The 19,150-nt window shown below is 31.7% G+C and overlaps 2 protein-coding genes and 2 non-coding genes across 4 annotated transcripts; all 4 read left to right on the forward strand.

The window, feature by feature from the left end:
- Positions 1-4,446: 4,446 nt before the first annotated feature.
- LOC114290361 (acetylserotonin O-methyltransferase) lies at positions 4,447-6,132 on the forward strand. The gene is made up of 2 exons (XM_028234237.2): positions 4,447-5,421; positions 5,635-6,132. The coding sequence occupies exons 1-2, from the start codon at positions 4,666-4,668 to the stop codon at positions 5,929-5,931; spliced, it is 1,053 nt and encodes a 350-aa protein (XP_028090038.2). The 5' UTR covers positions 4,447-4,665; the 3' UTR covers positions 5,932-6,132.
- A 237-nt stretch (positions 6,133-6,369) lies between these two features.
- Positions 6,370-6,487, forward strand: LOC114290380 (U5 spliceosomal RNA). Its single transcript, XR_003638985.2, has one exon. It is a non-coding gene; the product is annotated as a U5 spliceosomal RNA (small nuclear RNA).
- A 603-nt stretch (positions 6,488-7,090) lies between these two features.
- Positions 7,091-7,242, forward strand: LOC114290379 (U4 spliceosomal RNA). The gene has a single exon (XR_003638984.2). It is a non-coding gene; the product is annotated as a U4 spliceosomal RNA (small nuclear RNA).
- A 7,167-nt stretch (positions 7,243-14,409) lies between these two features.
- On the forward strand, positions 14,410-17,383 carry LOC145815460 (heterodimeric geranylgeranyl pyrophosphate synthase small subunit, chloroplastic-like). Its single transcript, XM_082912209.1, has 2 exons — positions 14,410-14,940; positions 16,675-17,383. Exons 1-2 carry the CDS (start codon positions 14,584-14,586, stop codon positions 17,338-17,340), a joined length of 1,023 nt encoding a protein of 340 aa, XP_082768335.1. The 5' UTR covers positions 14,410-14,583; the 3' UTR covers positions 17,341-17,383.
- Positions 17,384-19,150: the final 1,767 nt, after the last annotated feature.

The following is a 19,150-nucleotide window of genomic DNA, read 5'->3' on the forward strand; positions in this document are numbered from 1 at the left end:
AGACATTAATTAGTTCATGATGATTAACAACCTGTCCCTTTGAATTTATTAATGGTCCATCATGAGCTAATTCTAATTCTTTAGTATTTTTCAAGTACCAAATTTGGTATGCCTAATATAATTTTTCCCTTTCATGCCATTCAATGGTGTTGGCAATTCAAAAAGTGAAATATTTGCTCAATTTGTAATTTTTTATTATTTTTGAGAATATTGCTTTGATCATCTCTGGAAAATCTTTCCATTATATTGGATGTGAACTTTGAAGAATAACTTGATTAGCTATTCTCTAGTTAATTTCTTCAAAGACCTTCTAATCATTATCCTCATAAAACCATTCTTGGGTATCTAAGAATAATGTGGTTTTTATAAGGGTAATTATTCATTAATCTCGGAGTATGGATGCGTGATATTCTATAGTATTATGATTGGTGGAGAATGTAGGTAGGTGGAGTATTGTGTTGGGTGACTGGGGATACACGAGAGGGCATATTGAATGATGATTGGTTAGGAAATACAAACACGTGGTACTCCAAGAATATTGAATAATTTTCCTTTTTATAATGTGGGTGTTTGGGAAGTTGCTATTTTAGTAGGCTATTTTAGTTTTTGACTATTTTAGTAGGCTAATTTTTGTGTTTGGGAAGATAATTGGATTTTTTTTAGTTGGATGTGATGTTTGTGAGAGAAACAATAAAATGATTATGGATTTGATGTGACATTTTGTTTCATTATCTGTTTTAGCCTATTTTGTCTTTTTGTGAATTTTAGCACACTTCCCAAACAGGCCCAATATCATCTTGTAAATTAATCTTATTAATTGATTTGGAAAAAAAATTGTTTAATTCTTTCACAATGGTCTTCTACTTTATCTTTAAGAAGTCTAAAAATTTCATAGGGAATAATTGTTCTTACTTTTTCAAAAAGACAAATTCTTCTAATTGTTTTGAAAGAGGGATCTAAATATTCATGATTTATGAATTCAGAAATTTTAAGAAAAGTATTTATTTTTTCAAATTTAAAATCTTGATCCCAATTCATTTGTCTAATGAATTGGAAACAAAGTTTTTGTCACTTATTTATTCGAGTGGTTTGTTCCACTAATTGAAATCATAAACTAGACATATGTAATCTAAAACCTTTTTGGTTTTCGGAAATGTGGGGTTTCTACACACCATTTAAGTCATTATAAATTTTTCTGGGAATACCAGGACTAAAAAAGTCTTTAATTTCAGATTCATCTGGTGTAGATTTTTGAAATTCAAAAGGGACTAAATTAGTTTGTTGCTGCTGAAAAATAGGAATTGATGGAGCACTATAGAAAGCCATTTTAGCTTTTGTCATACGGTCATATGCTTGATAGTAAGCTCTAGGGAATCCTACAACTTGCGCATTGCAATCTTTTTAATTTGTGTAAATTCCAGGTTGTTTACCTAAAAAAACAACATAAACTTTTTCTATTTTGGGGATTGCTTTTTTAGCAATTGTCACCTATTTTTTGTCAGACTCAGCGGGCTGTTTACCCTTGTTCATGGTTGAGAAGAGAAAACACTGGTTTAGTAATTTTTGCTTAAAAAATCTGCAATAAAAATAAATAAATAAATAAATTTAGTTCCTTTCAAATGTTCAACTTCAAAAGTACATGTAGCAATTTCATTATACCATCGAAGTCGGTGGCCTTCTTCAAAGTTTTTCTTGTTAACTAAAAAATATTTAACTGCTTGGTTGTCTATTCTAACAATAAAGCATTTAGGAGCAAGATATATATGGAATATTTTTAAAGCAAGTTTAATTGCTAAAAGTTCTATTTAAAAAATAATTTATCTTGTTACAACGGATTTAAATTTGTCATAATTTTATCCACAAATTAATTCATGTTTCTGAGTTTTTTTGGAAATAGGTTTTTTCCTATTTTTAATTCCATAACTATTTGTTTCTTCAGACTTGATCCAGATTTGAGAAGGTACTACTTTTAATACGCATCCCCAACATAAATCTGAGACGTCCGTTTCAAAAATAAGTTTATCTCATTTTTTAGGTAAATAAACTATAGGCATGACCGTAGTACATTTTTTTAATTTGTTTAATTAAATTAGTATCCTCTTTTAATCAGTAAAATTGTACATCTTTCTTTAATTTTGCTAATAAGGGAAGTTCTAATTTTGCTAGATTTTTGACGTAATTTCTCCCATAATTAAGAATTCCTAAAAAACTTTGAAGTTATTTTACTTCAGTTAATTCATCTGGAAATTCTTATACTTTTAAAATAATATGTTCTTATAATTTTAATCATGTTGATGTAAGGATTAATTTAAAAAACTCTATTTCTTCTTTTTCTACCTTTATCTTTTCAAGAAAGAGAATAATTCCACATTTTTGGAATTTATTACATAATTGCCTAAGATGATTCTTGTGTTCTTCCAATGATTTGGAAAAAATAAGAATGTTATCTATATATACTACACAAACATTTTTAAGTTCATTAAAAATAGAATCCATCAATCTTTGAAAGATTTGTGATGTAGTATTTAATCCAAATGACGTTACATTCCAGTGGTAATGTCCTCTTGGAGTACTGTGACACCCCAAAATATATTTACTTAATTTTTGAAAAAAAAATAAAAATATAACATTTTTTGGGCCATAGTAGAATATAGGACCCATGCTTGTTGATTGAATCAAGAAACCTCGTGGATGGCATGGCAAGCCATTTGGACCACATGGCTGCATAGTGCTGCATAATACTACATAATGTTGAATAGTAATGGTTTTCTCACCTATAAATGTAAAGTATCGATTTTGAGGTGAGTTTTATTATATTTTGAATTATCATAAACTATTTTATGTAAAATCTATTTTGCGAATTATATTAGTTTTTAAATATGTAATTTGTTAAATGAACCCCATTTGCTACAAAGGGAAACCCATGGATAAAACTGTTTATTAAATGTATTTTTGAATAATTATTTTGTAAATATCACCACAGGGTCCCATGTCTTTGGGGGACTTTAATATCCATTGGCCATCTGAATTGTCACTTTATGTGACTCTCTGTTTGTCATAGTCCACTAACCCTCTGATTTATGGTGTGGAGTAAAGTGTTGTATAAAGCTAAGTGCTACACTATTGTGGGAGCCATCTCTAAAATTCGTACGAGCTATCTCTTGAGTCCATACATCTATTTTGTTCTGTACCGTGGTTATGATTATTTGCTTATATAATTTATGTGTTATGCTTTTATTATTTAAATGGATTTATGTATTTCTATTATCGAACAAATCTCTATTTAGCCCAAATAATTATCCATGACGATTTTTATACCTTCATACTCTAAGTATAATACTACTCACTCTGCCATGCATTTATCGTTATTAACCACTTTTAGATGATGAATCTTAAGAAGGGACTTGTTCCCTTGTCCGTATGTTGGTGTAGCTAAACCAGAGCTTGGGTAGACATAGGCACTTTATAACCATAATTTTAGCTTTGGCAATGGAAATAAATAAAAGCTCCAATGTATAGTTTTGATTATATAAATATTTAGGTACTCCTTTATTTTATTCTGTTATGTTTTAATCTGATACATTTTGGTATTGACCTATGTTTTTGTCCTATCGCGATACCTAACCTCTGGGTACCGAATTTGGGTCGGGACAAGTACTGAAGGCAGTTAATGGTCTTGACTTTTTTGTTAATTGTAATTGCCAATATCTCGACTTACAATCAAATTTACTAAAGACTTTTGATCCTTGGGTTAAGTTTATCAAAATATCTTTTCGTGGCCCATCAAATTTTATATGTTCATTAAGTCTTTTATAATTAACTACCATTTTGGCTTTTTTCACTTTTAATTTCTACATGATTATGCAGGACATGAATGAGGACTAGTGGTTACTTCAATGAGATTTTTCTCAAAAAGTTCATTAGTTTGAATTTCGAATTCATCTATATCTTGGCGGGTATAGATCACTGGTTTTATCATAATTATTATATTAGGATCTTTTAATTTTAAATTACAATATCGTAGACTACGATGCCATTGTTTCGAAGGATTGTTACTAAAATTTTATAAATCCAATTCCAATGAGATTCATCAAGAGTATTTACATATGGTGTGGTTGAGTGTATTTATATATGGTGTAATTGAGCGTATTTATAAATACTTTTGAGTATTTATACATGATTTCATATAAAAAAAATGTGGAGAAAAAAAAAAAGAACTAAAAGTTAAATATGAATGAAACACCCCTCTACTTTGGATAAGCTTCTAATTAACGTGATATATGCTTGTTTGGTGTCGCGGGCAAGCTGTCAGTATCCACATGTATCAAATAAAATCTGCCCAATTGAAGTGCTTTCCTTGATATTTTTTTTTTGAACTGGCGCCCACGAGAAGACACTTTGTAGGCAATCGCTGACTACAAAGGATTCCCGTGGCAATTAAATACTCACACACACACCCAAGGCTATCCGAGCTTTTCTTGATATTTGGAACACTCAAAACAGGATATTTAAGTGCCAATAGAAAGGTCCACTTTTCTTATTATAATTAAACGTTGATCTTGAAGACTACAATACAGGTTCAAAAATAGCTAATACAAGATTGACTACACCTCCAGAGTGTGTTTGTGCACAAAGAGAGAGAGAGAGAGAGAGAGAGAGAGAGAGATGGATGGAGAATCAAAAATGGAAGAAGAAGCACAAGCCAAGGTGGATATATGGAAGTACGTATTTGGGTATGTTGACATGGCTGTGGTAAAATGTGCCATTGAGCTTGGCATAGCAGACGTCCTAGAAAGCCATAAAACCCCCATGACACTCTCCGAGCTCTCCTCCAGCACTGGATGCTCTCTGCCAGCCCTCCACCGCATCATGCGGTTCTTAGTGCATCGCCAAATATTCAAAGAACAGAAATCCACAAACCAAGCTTCCACGTGTTACGTTCAAACACCGCTTTCCCGCCTTTTGACAAAAAATGGAGAGCAAAGCATGGCTGCTTTTGTGCTGCTAGAGAGCAGTCCAGTGATGCTAGCACCGTGGCACGGTCTAAGTGCCCGTGTTCTAGCCAATGGGAGTTCAGCATTTGAGGCAGCTCATGGAGAGGATGTGTGGAGCTATGCCGCTACAAGTCCTGCCCATAGCAAGCGTATCAACGATGCGATGGCTTGTGATGCAAGGGTGGCAGTGCCAGCGATAATTGATGGCTGCCCTGAGTTGTTTCATGGGCTGGAGTCTTTGGTGGACGTAGGTGGTGGGGATGGGACGACTCTGTGTATGTTGGTTAAGGCTTGTCCTTGGATTAGGGGCATAAATTTCGATCTCCCTCATGTGGTATCTGATAATTTAGACTCTGTTGTTGGTGTTGAGCATGTTGGGGGTGACATGTTTGACAGTATTCCCAAAGCTGATGCTGCATTCCTCATGGTGAGCATGTTCAAGCTTTATAAAAATAGGACTTGTCTTCGTGTGACATCCTGATCGCGTTTTGAGCGTCGTTATATAAACATAAAACCCGGTTCTCACCAAAAAAGAAGTAAAATAATTTTTTGTTTTATTTTCTATTAGTATCTAATTTGTTTTATCCTGGGAGAAGCCTTACTAAGATCAATATTCATTGTTTAATCTTTCAAATTGCAGTGGGTTCTGCATGATTGGGGAGACGAGGAGTGCATCCATATACTGAGAAAATGTAGAGAAGCAATTCCAAAAGACAAAGGGAAGGTGATCATTGCGGAAGCCGTGATGGAAGAAGAGGAGGGAGACAAGCTTGAGTATGTGAGGTTGATGTTGGACATGGTGATGATGGCTCATACTAACAAGGGAAAAGAGAGGACTTTGAAGGAATGGGTAAACCTTCTGACTGAGGCTGGATTCACCCGATACACCGTAAAGCGCATCAAAGCCGTTCAATCCATTATTGAGGCTTATCCTTAACGTTACTTGTGCTTTCGTCTCTCAACGTTTCGATGCATGAGAGTGAAGTCTGTATCTGTATTGTGTTGTGTCTTTATGATTTGTTTTTATTAATGACATTTTGGTTCTAAACCTACTATTGGTCATTTGTTCCCTTTCTGTGAGGATCTTTCTGAAACTCAATTCCATTATATATACATTCCTCTGTGTTTTTTTCTTAAATAATTCTTGAAACTGTTCGTCCCAACCCAAATGAAACCAAAAATCAATCTATTCTGAGTTAGCACAGGCAGAATTTTTGAGTATCGAAGATGAAAAGGGGGTGCTGGAAGAAGAAGCAGAGATAGCAAGAAGCGAAATAGAAGAAGTTGCTTTTGAGTCCCACACCGAGTAACTGATGAAACAGAGAGTCACGAACTTAGTTGAAACACGAGGAGAGGGGGTAGAGTAAAGGCACGCAGCCGCGCGGTGAGCACAAAGCGAACTATTCTTTCGCCTTTTACTAAAGAATACCGTGTGTTCGCCGCAAATAGCGGCATACGCCTATTTTTGGAGGGTTCCTTCCCGATAAAGGGTTGGTACCCTATAGTTCTGAGTCTAAAATTTTGTAAGGGTTTTTTCCTTAATTCTAAGAGCGGCTTACCCTGTATGGGTCGGTCCCTTACAGTCAAAACTGAAGTAACAGCTGTTTCATTTTTGGACTTTGCTTGTAATTTTCAAGGCTTCCCTTGATGGTTTTGGTTATATGTGGTTACATGCAATCCTTCCTTCGAGTTCGAATTCCTTGGAATGGGGTTATGGATAGCTGAATGTGAAATTAGATGGGAATTTTTACAGTCTTGCTACTTACTACTTATTTCAGTGATTTAACTAAACAGTAATGGTTTATGTGGTTTGTTCTCATTTTATTTTTACTTGGGAATAAGCTCGGGTTGAAAATAAATGTTAAAAGTACAGGAAATATGGAATTTGCCCATTTTGGGTTAGTAGGGGATTGTATGCACTGTGGATATTACTGGTGGATTAGTCACCCAAAGGAGATTATTTTTAAATCAAAATCACAAGAATTTCATGAATATTTGGTTTGATAACAAATAATAAAGTCCCACATCGGTTTATGAGACAGTGGACTTTGACACAAATCTTAGTATAAGAAGAGGAAGCAGAGGGTCAGTTAGGTATCTTTGCGCTTGGGGCAATGACGCAGCTAGTGAGGTAATAACCGAGGCGCGTCAATTGCTGGTTGAAAACTATTTCCAAACCCCCTCATTGGCCTGGGTTTCGCCCAGGTCTTTGAGAATTTCTGGAAGGGCCTCCCTCTAACCCAGGGTTAAAAGCCCTACAATTACCTAGTTTCAAAAATTTTTAAACATTCTTAGGCCGATGCAGAAGACTAAAATTTTAAACTTTCTTAGGCGCCCATGCACGAGACTAAAATTAAGAAAAATAGGCCCAACTTGAGCCCTGTCCAATTCTAATTTTAATATTGTGTAATATTGTATTTTGGTTGAAGGATTTGAGGAGATATTGTGTTTGGTTGAGGAATATGAGGATGGATTTAAAAAGAGAAATAAAAAAAGTAAATGAAATGTGAAAAAAAAATGTTGATATTTTATATAGTTTCACTTTTTTTTTTTCTTGTTCTTTTTAACTCTCTCTTCAAATCTCCCAATTAATCACAACATAATGGAACACAATTTTATCCATAAAAGAAGTTGGAAGAGGTCTGGGAAAGCGGAAATGTCTGAGAGTCTGGAGATAACAACACAGGTTCTTGGTAATTCTGGGTAGGTGTTTTTGGTGACAACTAGATTTTTGATAATTTTAGGTAATTGAGGGATTGTTTAGGAAGTGTTAGGTTAGCATATTTTTTTATTTTTTACGGATATGAGTTGTGTTTGAAGTGATGTGGTAAAGAGATGATATGATATGAATAATTACTCTCCAAATAGAATGTGCTAAAATAATATGTGCTATTTTAACACATGCTAAACAAATACCAAGTCTAATTTGTAAGTATTGTTGAAAAAATTGTCATGATTATAATAGTCAAATAAAATCCCAAGAGTCCAGACGTAACCCCTCATTGTTCTGGGTAGGGCCTGGATGCCTATTTTCATAATAATGAACCCCAAGAGTACGAAGCCTTGTAAAGTTCTAACCATAACATTTGGGACACTCTCGTTGAATTTGCAGAGTAAGTGAGAATCGGCTTTGAAATTTTGGATCATTGATTGTACGATTTGAGCAATGTGATTTGCGTTGGGCCTCGTGTTTCACATTTGGCACATATAATTCGCTCTCAACAGTCAATGCACAAAATTATATTATATTCTATGCTTATACTAAAAAAAATTGTATTCATACTACATAAAATTATTGTATCATTTCATGTCCTATGCTTATACTGAAAAGAACTGTATCATACTGTTCTTTTGTCTCGAGCCTTGCCCTTGAAAAACTCTTTTTGTTCTTATCGTTTTGCAAATAAAAAGAGGGGACAGGGGTTGGGAGATTGTTGAGCCACTCATAAATGAGTCAAGTTAAGTTGAGTAATAAGTTGTTAAAATTTAACTTAAAAATTTAACGATTTTAAAATTATATTTAAGCTTTAGTTATTTAGATAATGAGTTAAGCTTGAACGAATTTTAACAAGTCCAAACACTAGTCGAGTTTGAGTAATATGTATTTTTATTGAATATATAAGTTTATTTGAGTCAAGTAGTAAGTTTTTCGAACTTGATTTAAGAATTTAACAAATTTAAAAGTATACTCCTATTTTACTTATTAACAAAATAAGTGAAATTTAAATAAAATTTTTAATGAGTTAAAATAATTCGAGCTGGAATAACTTAATTTGTTAATGACCTTTATCTTGAAATAACCTATTTGGACTAGGTTTAGGGTGGTGACACTAAGCTAATCCAATCCATTCAACTTCTAGCCTCTCAAAATAGTCAGAAATTTTAAAAAATAGATTGATTGGACTTTAGTAGTCATGTTTAGATCATATTTATTTAAAAAATAATGATAATTTATTTTTAAAATTATATTTACTGTATTTAATTTTAATCTTTAAATTCAATTTTTTAGAAATTAATTTTTTATTTTTGTTTTTAGTGAGTATTTTTAAAATTTTAAGTAGTTTTTTATATTTTTTTAGATGCACTTATCTAAAAATAAAATATTTATAAAAAAATATTTAAAAAATCAATAAATACACAAGAATATAAAAATATACTAGATTCTCATATATATTTTTTGTATTTGATAGTTAGTAATTTTTTTATTATTATTTTTACAAATATTATACTTTTTAAATGTATTTATGTTAGGTGTATTTACAAATTTTAAAAATTGTTTAAAATATTAAAAAATTCAGTGAAAACAAAAAAAAAAAACAAAAAAAAATTTTAATTTTTTAAAAAGTGAATCCTAAAGCCAAACAAGCTAATTTATTTTCAATTTTTTGTAAAACAATTGTAATCAATCATGTAAAAATTGAATTCAATTAATAGTTTTTTTTACATATATGATTTACATGAAATTTACTTTTAAAAATAAATAAATAATTTGAATCATTAAGACTATGTTGGGTTAATAAATTTTAGGAAAGATTTAAAAAGAAAAAGAAAAAGAAAAAAAATATGTGAAATGTAACCAAATCAAATTCATGAACCAAATATAGCTGAAATAAAAAAAAACCTCTTTGGATAAAATCAAACGGGTGGAAATTCATCCTAGCACGAATCTATATGTGCACCCAAAAGCACAAATTTTTTTATGGAAAAATTACATCACAGTTGAACAGAGAAAAATTAAATGGGAAATTCTATTTATACCCTATTAATCTTTTTAATACACACTATTAACCAATTAAATTTAGGGGGATTTTTTTTAAGGTCCCTGATATTAAGAATTTATAGTATAAAGGACACTCAATATTTTCATAATGTCTAAGGTCCTTCAACATCAATCCAGAGAAAATTCGATCCAGAGAAAATTCGGTCCAGAGAATTTCTCTGGACTTTCCAGAGAAATTCTCTCCAGACATCCAGAGAAATTCTCTTTATCCAGAGAAAATTCAGATAGTCCAGAGAAAATTTAGACATCCAGAGAAAATTCAGGTAGTTCAGAGAAAATTCACACAATCCAGGAAACTCTGCATCATCGTGCATTTTATATGTTCTCTTACAAATATCTTTTCATGAAGGGTTACTATCAAAATTCTGTTTGCTAATCCTAGTGCTCTTTGTAGATCAAGTTCAACAAGATGAGGTGGTTGACAGTAAGATTTTTCCATACCTTAGCATAGATAAGAAAGAGAAGAAGTCATTCCCTAGACTTCCAGAGAAAATTCAACTTCAAAGAGAAAATTGGTCCAGAGAAATTCTTCCCAGAATTTCTCTGGACTTTCCAATTTCTCTAACATTCCCTAGAATTCCCACTGTAAATTTCTCTGGCCTTCCATTCTCTCCAGAGAAATTTCCCTTCTCTCTAGAGAAATTGTAATGTGCTTCATCTTGTTTGAATATGCTATATTGTTGATATTGATTCAGAATTTCTACAATTTGTTTGGGAAATTTCTATCATTTTCTTTGAATGAATTCAATAAATTTTTGTTGTACTTATCTACAAAATTTTCAGGGTATATCTATCCTTACCTAATTCTAATGGAGAGTGGGAAATATACAGAAGGCCAGAGAAAAAAATTTCTCTGGAGAGAAGGGAAGACCAGAGAAATTTGCAATGGAAAGTCTAGGGAAGGTAAGTCCCTGCACCAATTTTCTCTGTGAAGTCGAATTTAGCAAAATCAACAATTATTACCAACTCTACAACCTGAATTCTGTAGAATCAAATATCAAATTTCACAGAGAATTCTCTGTGAACTTCATAGAGAATTCTGGTTCACAGAGAATTTCTCTGGTGACTTCACAGAGAAATTTCCAAATTTCTCTGACTAAATCACATACTCATCTCTGTGATTTTCTCTGGCCATCTAGAGAAAATTTCTCTGGCCTTCCCTTCTCTCCAGAGAAATTTCTCTTCTCCAAACCCAAAGAAATTCACTTAAACCAAATAAATTTCCCAAACCCAGAGAAATTCGCAAAGAGATGGAAAAGTCAGTGTATACGCAAAGTGCTTTCAATTTTCAGAGCTTTCAGGGTTTTTAAAGTAAGAACTCCTCAGATTCACACTCTCAATTTGTCCCTTTCTTGTTTATAGGAAATGAGTTTGCTAAAAATGAGGCCAAGGGTCTAAAATTGGCATGGGTTTGTATATAGAGACTCTGTCTTGTTCTCGGTTTGTCTCTAAAATGTTTTTCAATCTCGTTTATAGTGGTAGAGGAGTGAGAGATTCGTAGATTCGAAGAATGAGGTTCGGTGGATGATGGACTTATGGGACGCCATACTGGAGTTGGACAGAGTCGATACATGTGGGGGAGAATATGTCTGATAACAATAGAAGATTTCTTCGATGATCTGATCCGAGAGGCTGCCAAGAAGACAGAAGGCTTCTCAGGTCGAGAGATAGCGAAACTAATGGCCAGTGTTCAAGCAATCGTGTATGGACGCCTGGCAGCGGCAGTAGGTTCATTGATGATACGCATCACATTGAGTCCAGCAATAACACCATCATCCTTTGTTGCCTGACGTTGAGAATCATTGAAGTAGGCAGCCTCCATGTCTGTTCAACAGCTCTGCAATGCAACTATGGCGCTCTCTCTCTCTCTAGATTCTCTCTCTAAAATGAGGTTTGGTAGATGATGGACTTTTGGGACGCCATACTGGAGTTGGGCAAAGTCAATACATGTGGGGGTGAATATGTCTGATAACAATCGAAGATTTCTTCGATAATCTGATCCGAGAGGCTGCCAAGAAGGAGCGACAGTGGGTTCATTGATGATACGCATTACATTGAGTCCAGCAATTACACCATCATCGTTTGCTGTCTCACGTTGAGAATCATTGAAGTAGGCAGCCTCCATGTCTGTTCAACAGATCTGCAATGCAACTATGGCGCTCTCTCTCTCTAGATTCTCTCTCTAGAATGGAGAGACAAATCATCGAATTGGTTTATGGAGGTTTGAAGGGTGAGGGATATGAAATTTCTTTGTAGGGACCTTAGACATCATAATATAATTTTGTGGACCTCTTCCATTACGAAAAGTGGGAGAGGGACCCTAGACCGATTTTCCCTGTATTTTATCTATTCAAAAATTTTATATTTAAAAACACAAAATATTCTTCACACACTATCATCCATATATGGTATATGATTTTAGCATATAAACATTGTATTTTTTCATCATATTCACCATTAACATACATTCATGATATTATTCATTATCAATTAACTTATTTCATTCTCTTCTCCATTATACATATTTTTCGAACTCAAAACATTATTATCTTTAAAGATTTAGGGTTTAAGAATATTGAAATAAAATAGTTTTGAAAATTTACACACCATGGATGACATTGAGATGGTTGGTTCTGATATAAACGTTGAAAATGTTAATTTGAACATTGAAAATGTTAGTTTATGACTTTGCTTTTATTTTTTTTATTTATCTCGTTTATATGTTAAGAAAATGAGTTTATTCATTGTATTCGGATAAACTGGAGTTGTTTTTACATAATATTCGATTATTAATATTTAAACAAAATAATTTTGTTCAAATTATTAAGATTTACCAAATATTAAATGTTTATAAATATAAAAAAATTAAACATTTTAAATTAGTTCGGTTAAAATAAATTAAAATTTTATTCTTTGTTCAAATATAAAATTTTAAACATATTCAGTTTGTTAAACTCTGTGTTCATGAATATGACTAATTTGTTGTTAATTTTTTTTTACAAAATTCTATACTCCCCCAATATAGCAATGTTGAAACTGATTGTGTTGTTGACTACAAAAAATAAATTTGTTACATGTTTCAAGATGAACACCGACGAACATGGAGGTCGAATGAAACACTCTACGATCTGAAACGACGAGACGAGACACGACGATAGTTCAACACCAACTATGAAGGTTAACACCAGTGAAGATGGAGGCTGAATGAAACCACCACCGATGATGAAAATTAAGACCGACAAAGATGGTTTTTGCTTTGAAAATTGTGAGGGGATTTTGTAATAGTAAAGGTGAAGAGTTTTTTGCATGTGTATTCAAATAGTTAGTGATGCGTTAATATAGTTAGTAATCAAAGTTAAGGTGTTAATTAAGATGTTTTTAAACTCTAAAAATTATTTTATATATATATTAAGTAATAATGTGTATTGAAAATATTATTAATATGTAAATAGAATTACCAAAAAAAAACAAACAAACATGGAGGGGGTGTAAGTGAAACTTGCACACTTGCACCTCACAGCTTTACACCTACACCCTACTACAAATTGGTTTACATCCCATATTTTTGTAATTTTTGTTCTCCACTCCACCCACTATCTTCTCTTGATAGGTCTGATTTAGGAACAAATTATTAAATAATTTTTTAATTTTTTATAAAAAAATTATATAAAAAAATAGATAATGATATAACAATTTATAATAATTTTTTGACTAAAATATGTAATTCCCAAACAAAGCCTTAGGTGTCATTTGGCAATGGACTAAAATAAAGTTGGTGACTTTTTTAATCACAAAAAGATAAAATAAATTAAAAAATTAATAAGATAAATTATTACATTTAAAATATAATTATTTTATTTTTTTTCTCTTATAAAAAAAAATTAAATCAAACAAACTTTTTAACCCCAAATTAAAAAGTCAAAAAAAAAAAAAAATTATTACTTAATATCACTTTCCAAACAAAGCTTAGGTGTTGTTTGGCAAGTTGGTTTGTGACTAAAATAGTCACAAAAGACAAAATAAGTTATTTTAGTCACAACAAATAAAATATCACATCCAACCCATAATTATTACATTATTCTTTCACAAAAAAAGTCAAAAAGTAAAAAAATCCTTCCTAAATCAAACTTTTCAGTTCAGGTTAAAATAATCAAAAAAATCAAAAAGTCAAAAAGTCAATCCACTTCCTAAACAGAGGCTTAGGGGTTGTTTGGAATGTCTTAAATATGTGTACTTTTTGTCTTTTTAGACTAAAAAATTAAGGAAAAAAATATGGATATTTGGGTTAATTTTTTGACTTTTTATGAAAAAATATGTATTAAAAATTGTATAGATTAGTGTGTAGAGAAAAATTAAAATTAAAAATTATGCAGTCGTAATTTTTTACTTTTGATAAATAGTGATAACTTTTTAGGTAACTTTTTAATTTTTTTTTTTTTTTTGACAATTTGCCAACTTGACCTTAAGCCTGGGAACAGGCTAATTTAGTAACTTTTTGGCTAAAATATGAGCTAAAAAAAACTAGTATGTTTGGGATGACTTTTTAATTTTTTACGAAAAGATGTACAAAAAGTAGAGAGAAAAGAGAATCTTTGACTTTTTGGTATAAATTATTAATTTTTTGACTAATTTAATAACTTTTTAACTTTTTAACTAAAAAGTTTGATTGGCAAACGAGGCTGCAGTCTTGAACACCTCTCGTCTCTCTCATCCATCGTCACAATCATCATACTCATTCCACTCCCCAAGTCCCACTAACACGCTCTCCCAATTTTTCAACCAAAAAAAAAAAAAACACAGATCTCTGAAATGGCTTTGTCGATGGTTCTATCATCGTCTCCCCGATTCCACCTTGTAAGAAACAGATCAATTTCGCATCCCAAAATTCGATGCTCTGTTTCTTCTTCTTCATCATCAACACCATCATCGTCAGTGTCGACGAAATTCGATCTTCGAACCTATTGGATGACTCTGATAGAAGAAATCAACCAGAAGCTAGATGAGGCCGTGCCTGTGAAGTACCCACAGCAGATCTACGAAGCCATGCGTTACTCTGTTCTCGCTCATGGTGCGAAACGTGCTCCTCCGGTCATGTGCGTCGCCTCCTGCGAGCTCTTCGGCGGCAACCGCCTCGCCGCCTTCCCCACCGCCTGCGCTCTCGAAATGGTCACACTTCTTATCTCATCTAAAACCCCTCCTTTCACTTTGATTTCACCCTAGGAAATTATTTTTTATTTTTCAATTGTTGCCAATGAATTGTAGAAGATCTAATTTTGTGATTTATTTACCTCTCTCATAAAAATATTCTTGCTGTAGCTGTTGCAAGAATCTTCCATGAATATGGTTTTGATTAAAGGTATTTGAATCTGTACTTCACCTAATTTTAAAGGAGAATACCCAAAATAAATTATTAAATTTTTTATCAAACATTTCGTGGTAGAATCCACATAAATCCACATGTGTTGCTAGTCTTACGCCATATGAGTGTGAGATCCACGTAAATCCACATGCCTCTCGTGACATTTGGTAGGAAATTTGATAAATTATTTAGAATCCCCAACATAATTCAATTTTAAAACCAAAGGAAACCCCAATTTTTGTTAAGAGTTGAATATGTTTCGTTATTCCGAATGACCCTACATAATTCATTATCTTTATTTTAAACATTTCAAACATAATTCAATTTTAAAACCAAAGGAAACCCCAATTTTTGTTAAGAGTTGAATATGTTTCGTTATTCCGAATGACCCTACATAATTCATTATCTTTATTTTAAACATTTCAAACACGAGCAAGGATCTTCTAGAGTTTTTTTTTTTTAAAGTTTCCTAAAGTAGTGTATTGTGTGGTTGAGATTTAATGACAAGTCACATCAATTTTTCAGCATTAAATTTCAACCACACAATACATCACTTTAGGAAACTTTAAGAAAAAAATACTCTAAAGAATCCTTGGTGTTCAAACACCCCTTTGTTGAGAGTTGAAGATGTTTCGTTATTCCGAATGACCCAACATTTATCCATGTCGAGTGGGCCACAAAATAAAATGGCTTAGAAAGTGGCTGAGACAAAGTAACAACTAATTGTTTTGGGCTAATTTACTTGTAAATTATTTATTGTATTAATGTGGTCATTGTTTTTTCAATTATATTAATTTTACTTTTTAATTCTTCATGTTATGTCAATTTAACTCAAAATTGATAATATTTATTAAAAAATTAGATAGTGTTTAACAAAATAATCCTTTCAATCACTTGTTAATTTCCTCCTATCAAAAAATAAAATAAAAAAATCACTTGTTAATTTGATTTCAATCAAATTGATACTGACACAAATATGAAATACTGAAGACTGAAATGGATGCAATTAAAATTTCAATTCATAATGTGTCCGATTGTTTTTGTTATTGCAATTTTTTTATTATTATTATTATTATTAGGATTAATTATACTTTTCATCTTTATAATTTGATGCAAATTTTATTTAAGTGTCTGTGGTTTCAAATTGAATAATTTAGTCCTTTTAGGATTAATTACACTTTTCATTTTTATAATTTGATGCAAAATTTTATTTAAGTGCCTGTGGTTTCAAATTGAATAATGTAGTCCTATTTAAGTTCAGTTTTAATTTAGTTCTTTAATCTAAATTTAAAACAATTTTAGGACACTTGTCAATTTTCTAAGGTGACATGTAGAAAAAATGAGAAAATTTAGATGACAGGATCAAATTGAAAACGGGCTTAAACTGTAAGGATTAAATTGTTTAATTTGAAACTATAGAAAGTAAAATGAATTTTGGATAAAAGTACAAGGTGAAAAGTATAATTAACCCTTACTATCATTTTGATAAAATGTTTGTTGCTGCAAATAGTATTTCATTTGTGGTTTGTATGATCAAATAGGTTCATGCAGCTTCATTGATACACGATGACTTGCCGTGCATGGACGATGACCCATCACGCCGTGGACAACCCTCAAACCACACGATCTTTGGCGTAGACATGGCAATCCTTGCCGGTGACGCCTTGTTCCCTCTCGGCTTCCACCACATCGTCTCCAACACTCCCACAGACCTCGTCCCTGAGCCCCGTCTCCTCCGCGTCATCGCAGAGATCGCGCGTGCCGTGGGATCCACTGGCATGGCCGCCGGCCAGTTCCTCGACCTCGAGGGCGGGCCCAACTCGGTCGAATTCGTCCAAGAGAAGAAGTACGGCGAAATGGGTGAGTGCTCTGCCGTGTGTGGCGGTCTTTTGGCGGGAGCTGGGGATGATGAGATCCAACGGCTGAGAAGGTATGGAAGAGCTGTTGGGGTATTGTATCAGGTGGTTGATGATGTGTTGGAAGAGAAGATGAAGAGTGAGGAGAGAGATGAGGAGGAGAAGAAGAAGGGGAAGAGCTATGTGGGAGTGTATGGTGTGGAAAAGGCAATGGAAGTGGCTGCGGAACTAAGGGCTAAGGCCAAGAGAGAGCTTGATGGGTTTGAGAAGTATGGTGAGAAGGTGGTTCCACTCTATAGTTTTGTAGATTATGCAGCTGATAGAGGTTTTAGTGTTGGTGATCAAGTTTAATTTGTAAATTTTGACTTTTAATTCTAGTGTTTTTTTTCTGCTACTCTTTTTTGGATTGCTGGAATTAAGGCTTAGCTATGGTTTTTTTTTTTTTTTTTTTAATAATAATTAAAAATTAAAAATAAGACTAGAAAAAGCTAATGGTGAAATGATCTCTTGCCATAAATAAGTTTGGTTAATTTGAACTTTTTTTAGGAAATTTGATTTTAGCTAAATGAGTTAAATGTGAATAGAAAGATTTTATTGTCAATTACAAAAAACATCAAATGGTCGAGTACATTATATTGTTTTAGCGAACCCAATTAAATTAATTAATGAGGGATTATTTATAAGTCTGACAATACCTTATTTGTCATCTTTTAAAAAAATTAAAAAGTCATTATTCTATTTAAGTTACATCATTTTATTTAAGTCACACTACTTCTTTACCAGATCACTTTAAACACAATCTATACTCAATCTATATTTCATAAAAAGTCAAAAAGTGTATTTATTTATTGGGTTTGGTTATGGTGTGCAACTTACACCTTATACCTTACACTTACACCTTACACTTACACCTTTTGTAAAAAATTAAACCTTACACTTACACCTTTTTTGAGGTTGCATACCATGTGCAACCCACTTACACCTTACACTTACACCTTATACTTACACCTTACACTTACATTTTTTGTGTAAGTGGCACATGGTGTGCACTTGCATACTTAAGAAAACTCCTTATTTAAAACATCTCAAACAAAAGATTAGTTAAAAAATGACATGCGCATAAATAAAATAAATAATGTGAGATGATTTTATTTATTTATTTATTTAAATTTTGAACTTTTAAAATTTTTGTTACGTATATGTTTTTCATAAAATTTATATTTTTATAATCTAATCAAGAAAATTTTTAGTTCATATTTTATATTTATCTCGTTCAATTTCAAAAATAAGATTTTATTAATTTCAAAAAATATAAATTTTATCAAAAATGTATTTACAATAAAAGCATTATGACATTTTCAGTGCGAAATTTAAAACCCTTTCACATAGTGACAATTTAATCTAAATTTTTATTAAAAATTAAAAAAAAAAGACTTAAAGAACAAAATTAACAGAATATTTTGAATTAACTTATTGCACATTTAAAAAAGAGAAGCTAATTGCACATTTAAAATTTCTATTTCTAACTATAAAATAGCTAATCACTCTTAATTTTATTTAAATATATTTTATAATTAGGAATTTTAAATTTACATTTTTTAGATAAAAAAATCAACTAAAATAAAATTAGTACTTATTCCATTCTAAAATATTAGTCTCTTATTTCATTTTTAATTGTCTCAAAATATTAGTCATTTTTCAAAAATCAAGGAAAAAATAATAGGAATTTATTATTTTACATTTTTTTAAAATTCATTAATAACATAAAAAGTATAATTATGAAAATTAATATTCTTAAAAAATATATTATCAAAGGGTAATCTAAAAAAATTAATATTTTTAAAATATAATTATTATATTATTAAAAAAATTAAATTTTTCAAAAGAATAATGTTATATATACCAATTAGTGTAGTAATTAGTGTACCAATTGATGATGTAGCATAGTTTAAGAGATTTTTGGTATTTGTAATGTGATTAATGAGTGGGATCAATAATAATGTCAACACTAATTAGTACATTAATTAGTGCATGTACTACACTTTTAAAAAGAATCATTATTTTGGAACAGAGAGGTATATATTTATAATAGTTGAATAAGAATATGCATCATTACAAGTCCGGATCCTCTGCCATGGTTTCCTGCAGTGGTTCTTGTTGT

The sequence above is a fragment of the Camellia sinensis genome, unplaced genomic scaffold (assembly GCF_055761805.1).
Source record: "Camellia sinensis isolate YWXY unplaced genomic scaffold, ASM5576180v1 Unanchor2, whole genome shotgun sequence".
Lineage (NCBI taxonomy): Eukaryota > Viridiplantae > Streptophyta > Magnoliopsida > Ericales > Theaceae > Camellia > Camellia sinensis.

Bases quoted from the DNA above. Each gene is read 5' to 3' on its own strand.
- LOC114290361 (XM_028234237.2), top strand. From the start codon at position 4,666: ATGGATGGAGAATCAAAAATGGAAGAAGAAGCACAAGCCAAGGTGGAT. The intron at 5,422-5,634 runs GTGAGCATGTTC...TTCAAATTGCAG, and splicing joins CTGATGCTGCATTCCTCATG to TGGGTTCTGCATGATTGGGG.
- LOC145815460 (XM_082912209.1), top strand. From the start codon at position 14,584: ATGGCTTTGTCGATGGTTCTATCATCGTCTCCCCGATTCCACCTTGTA. The intron at 14,941-16,674 runs GTCACACTTCTT...ATGATCAAATAG, and splicing joins CCGCCTGCGCTCTCGAAATG to GTTCATGCAGCTTCATTGAT.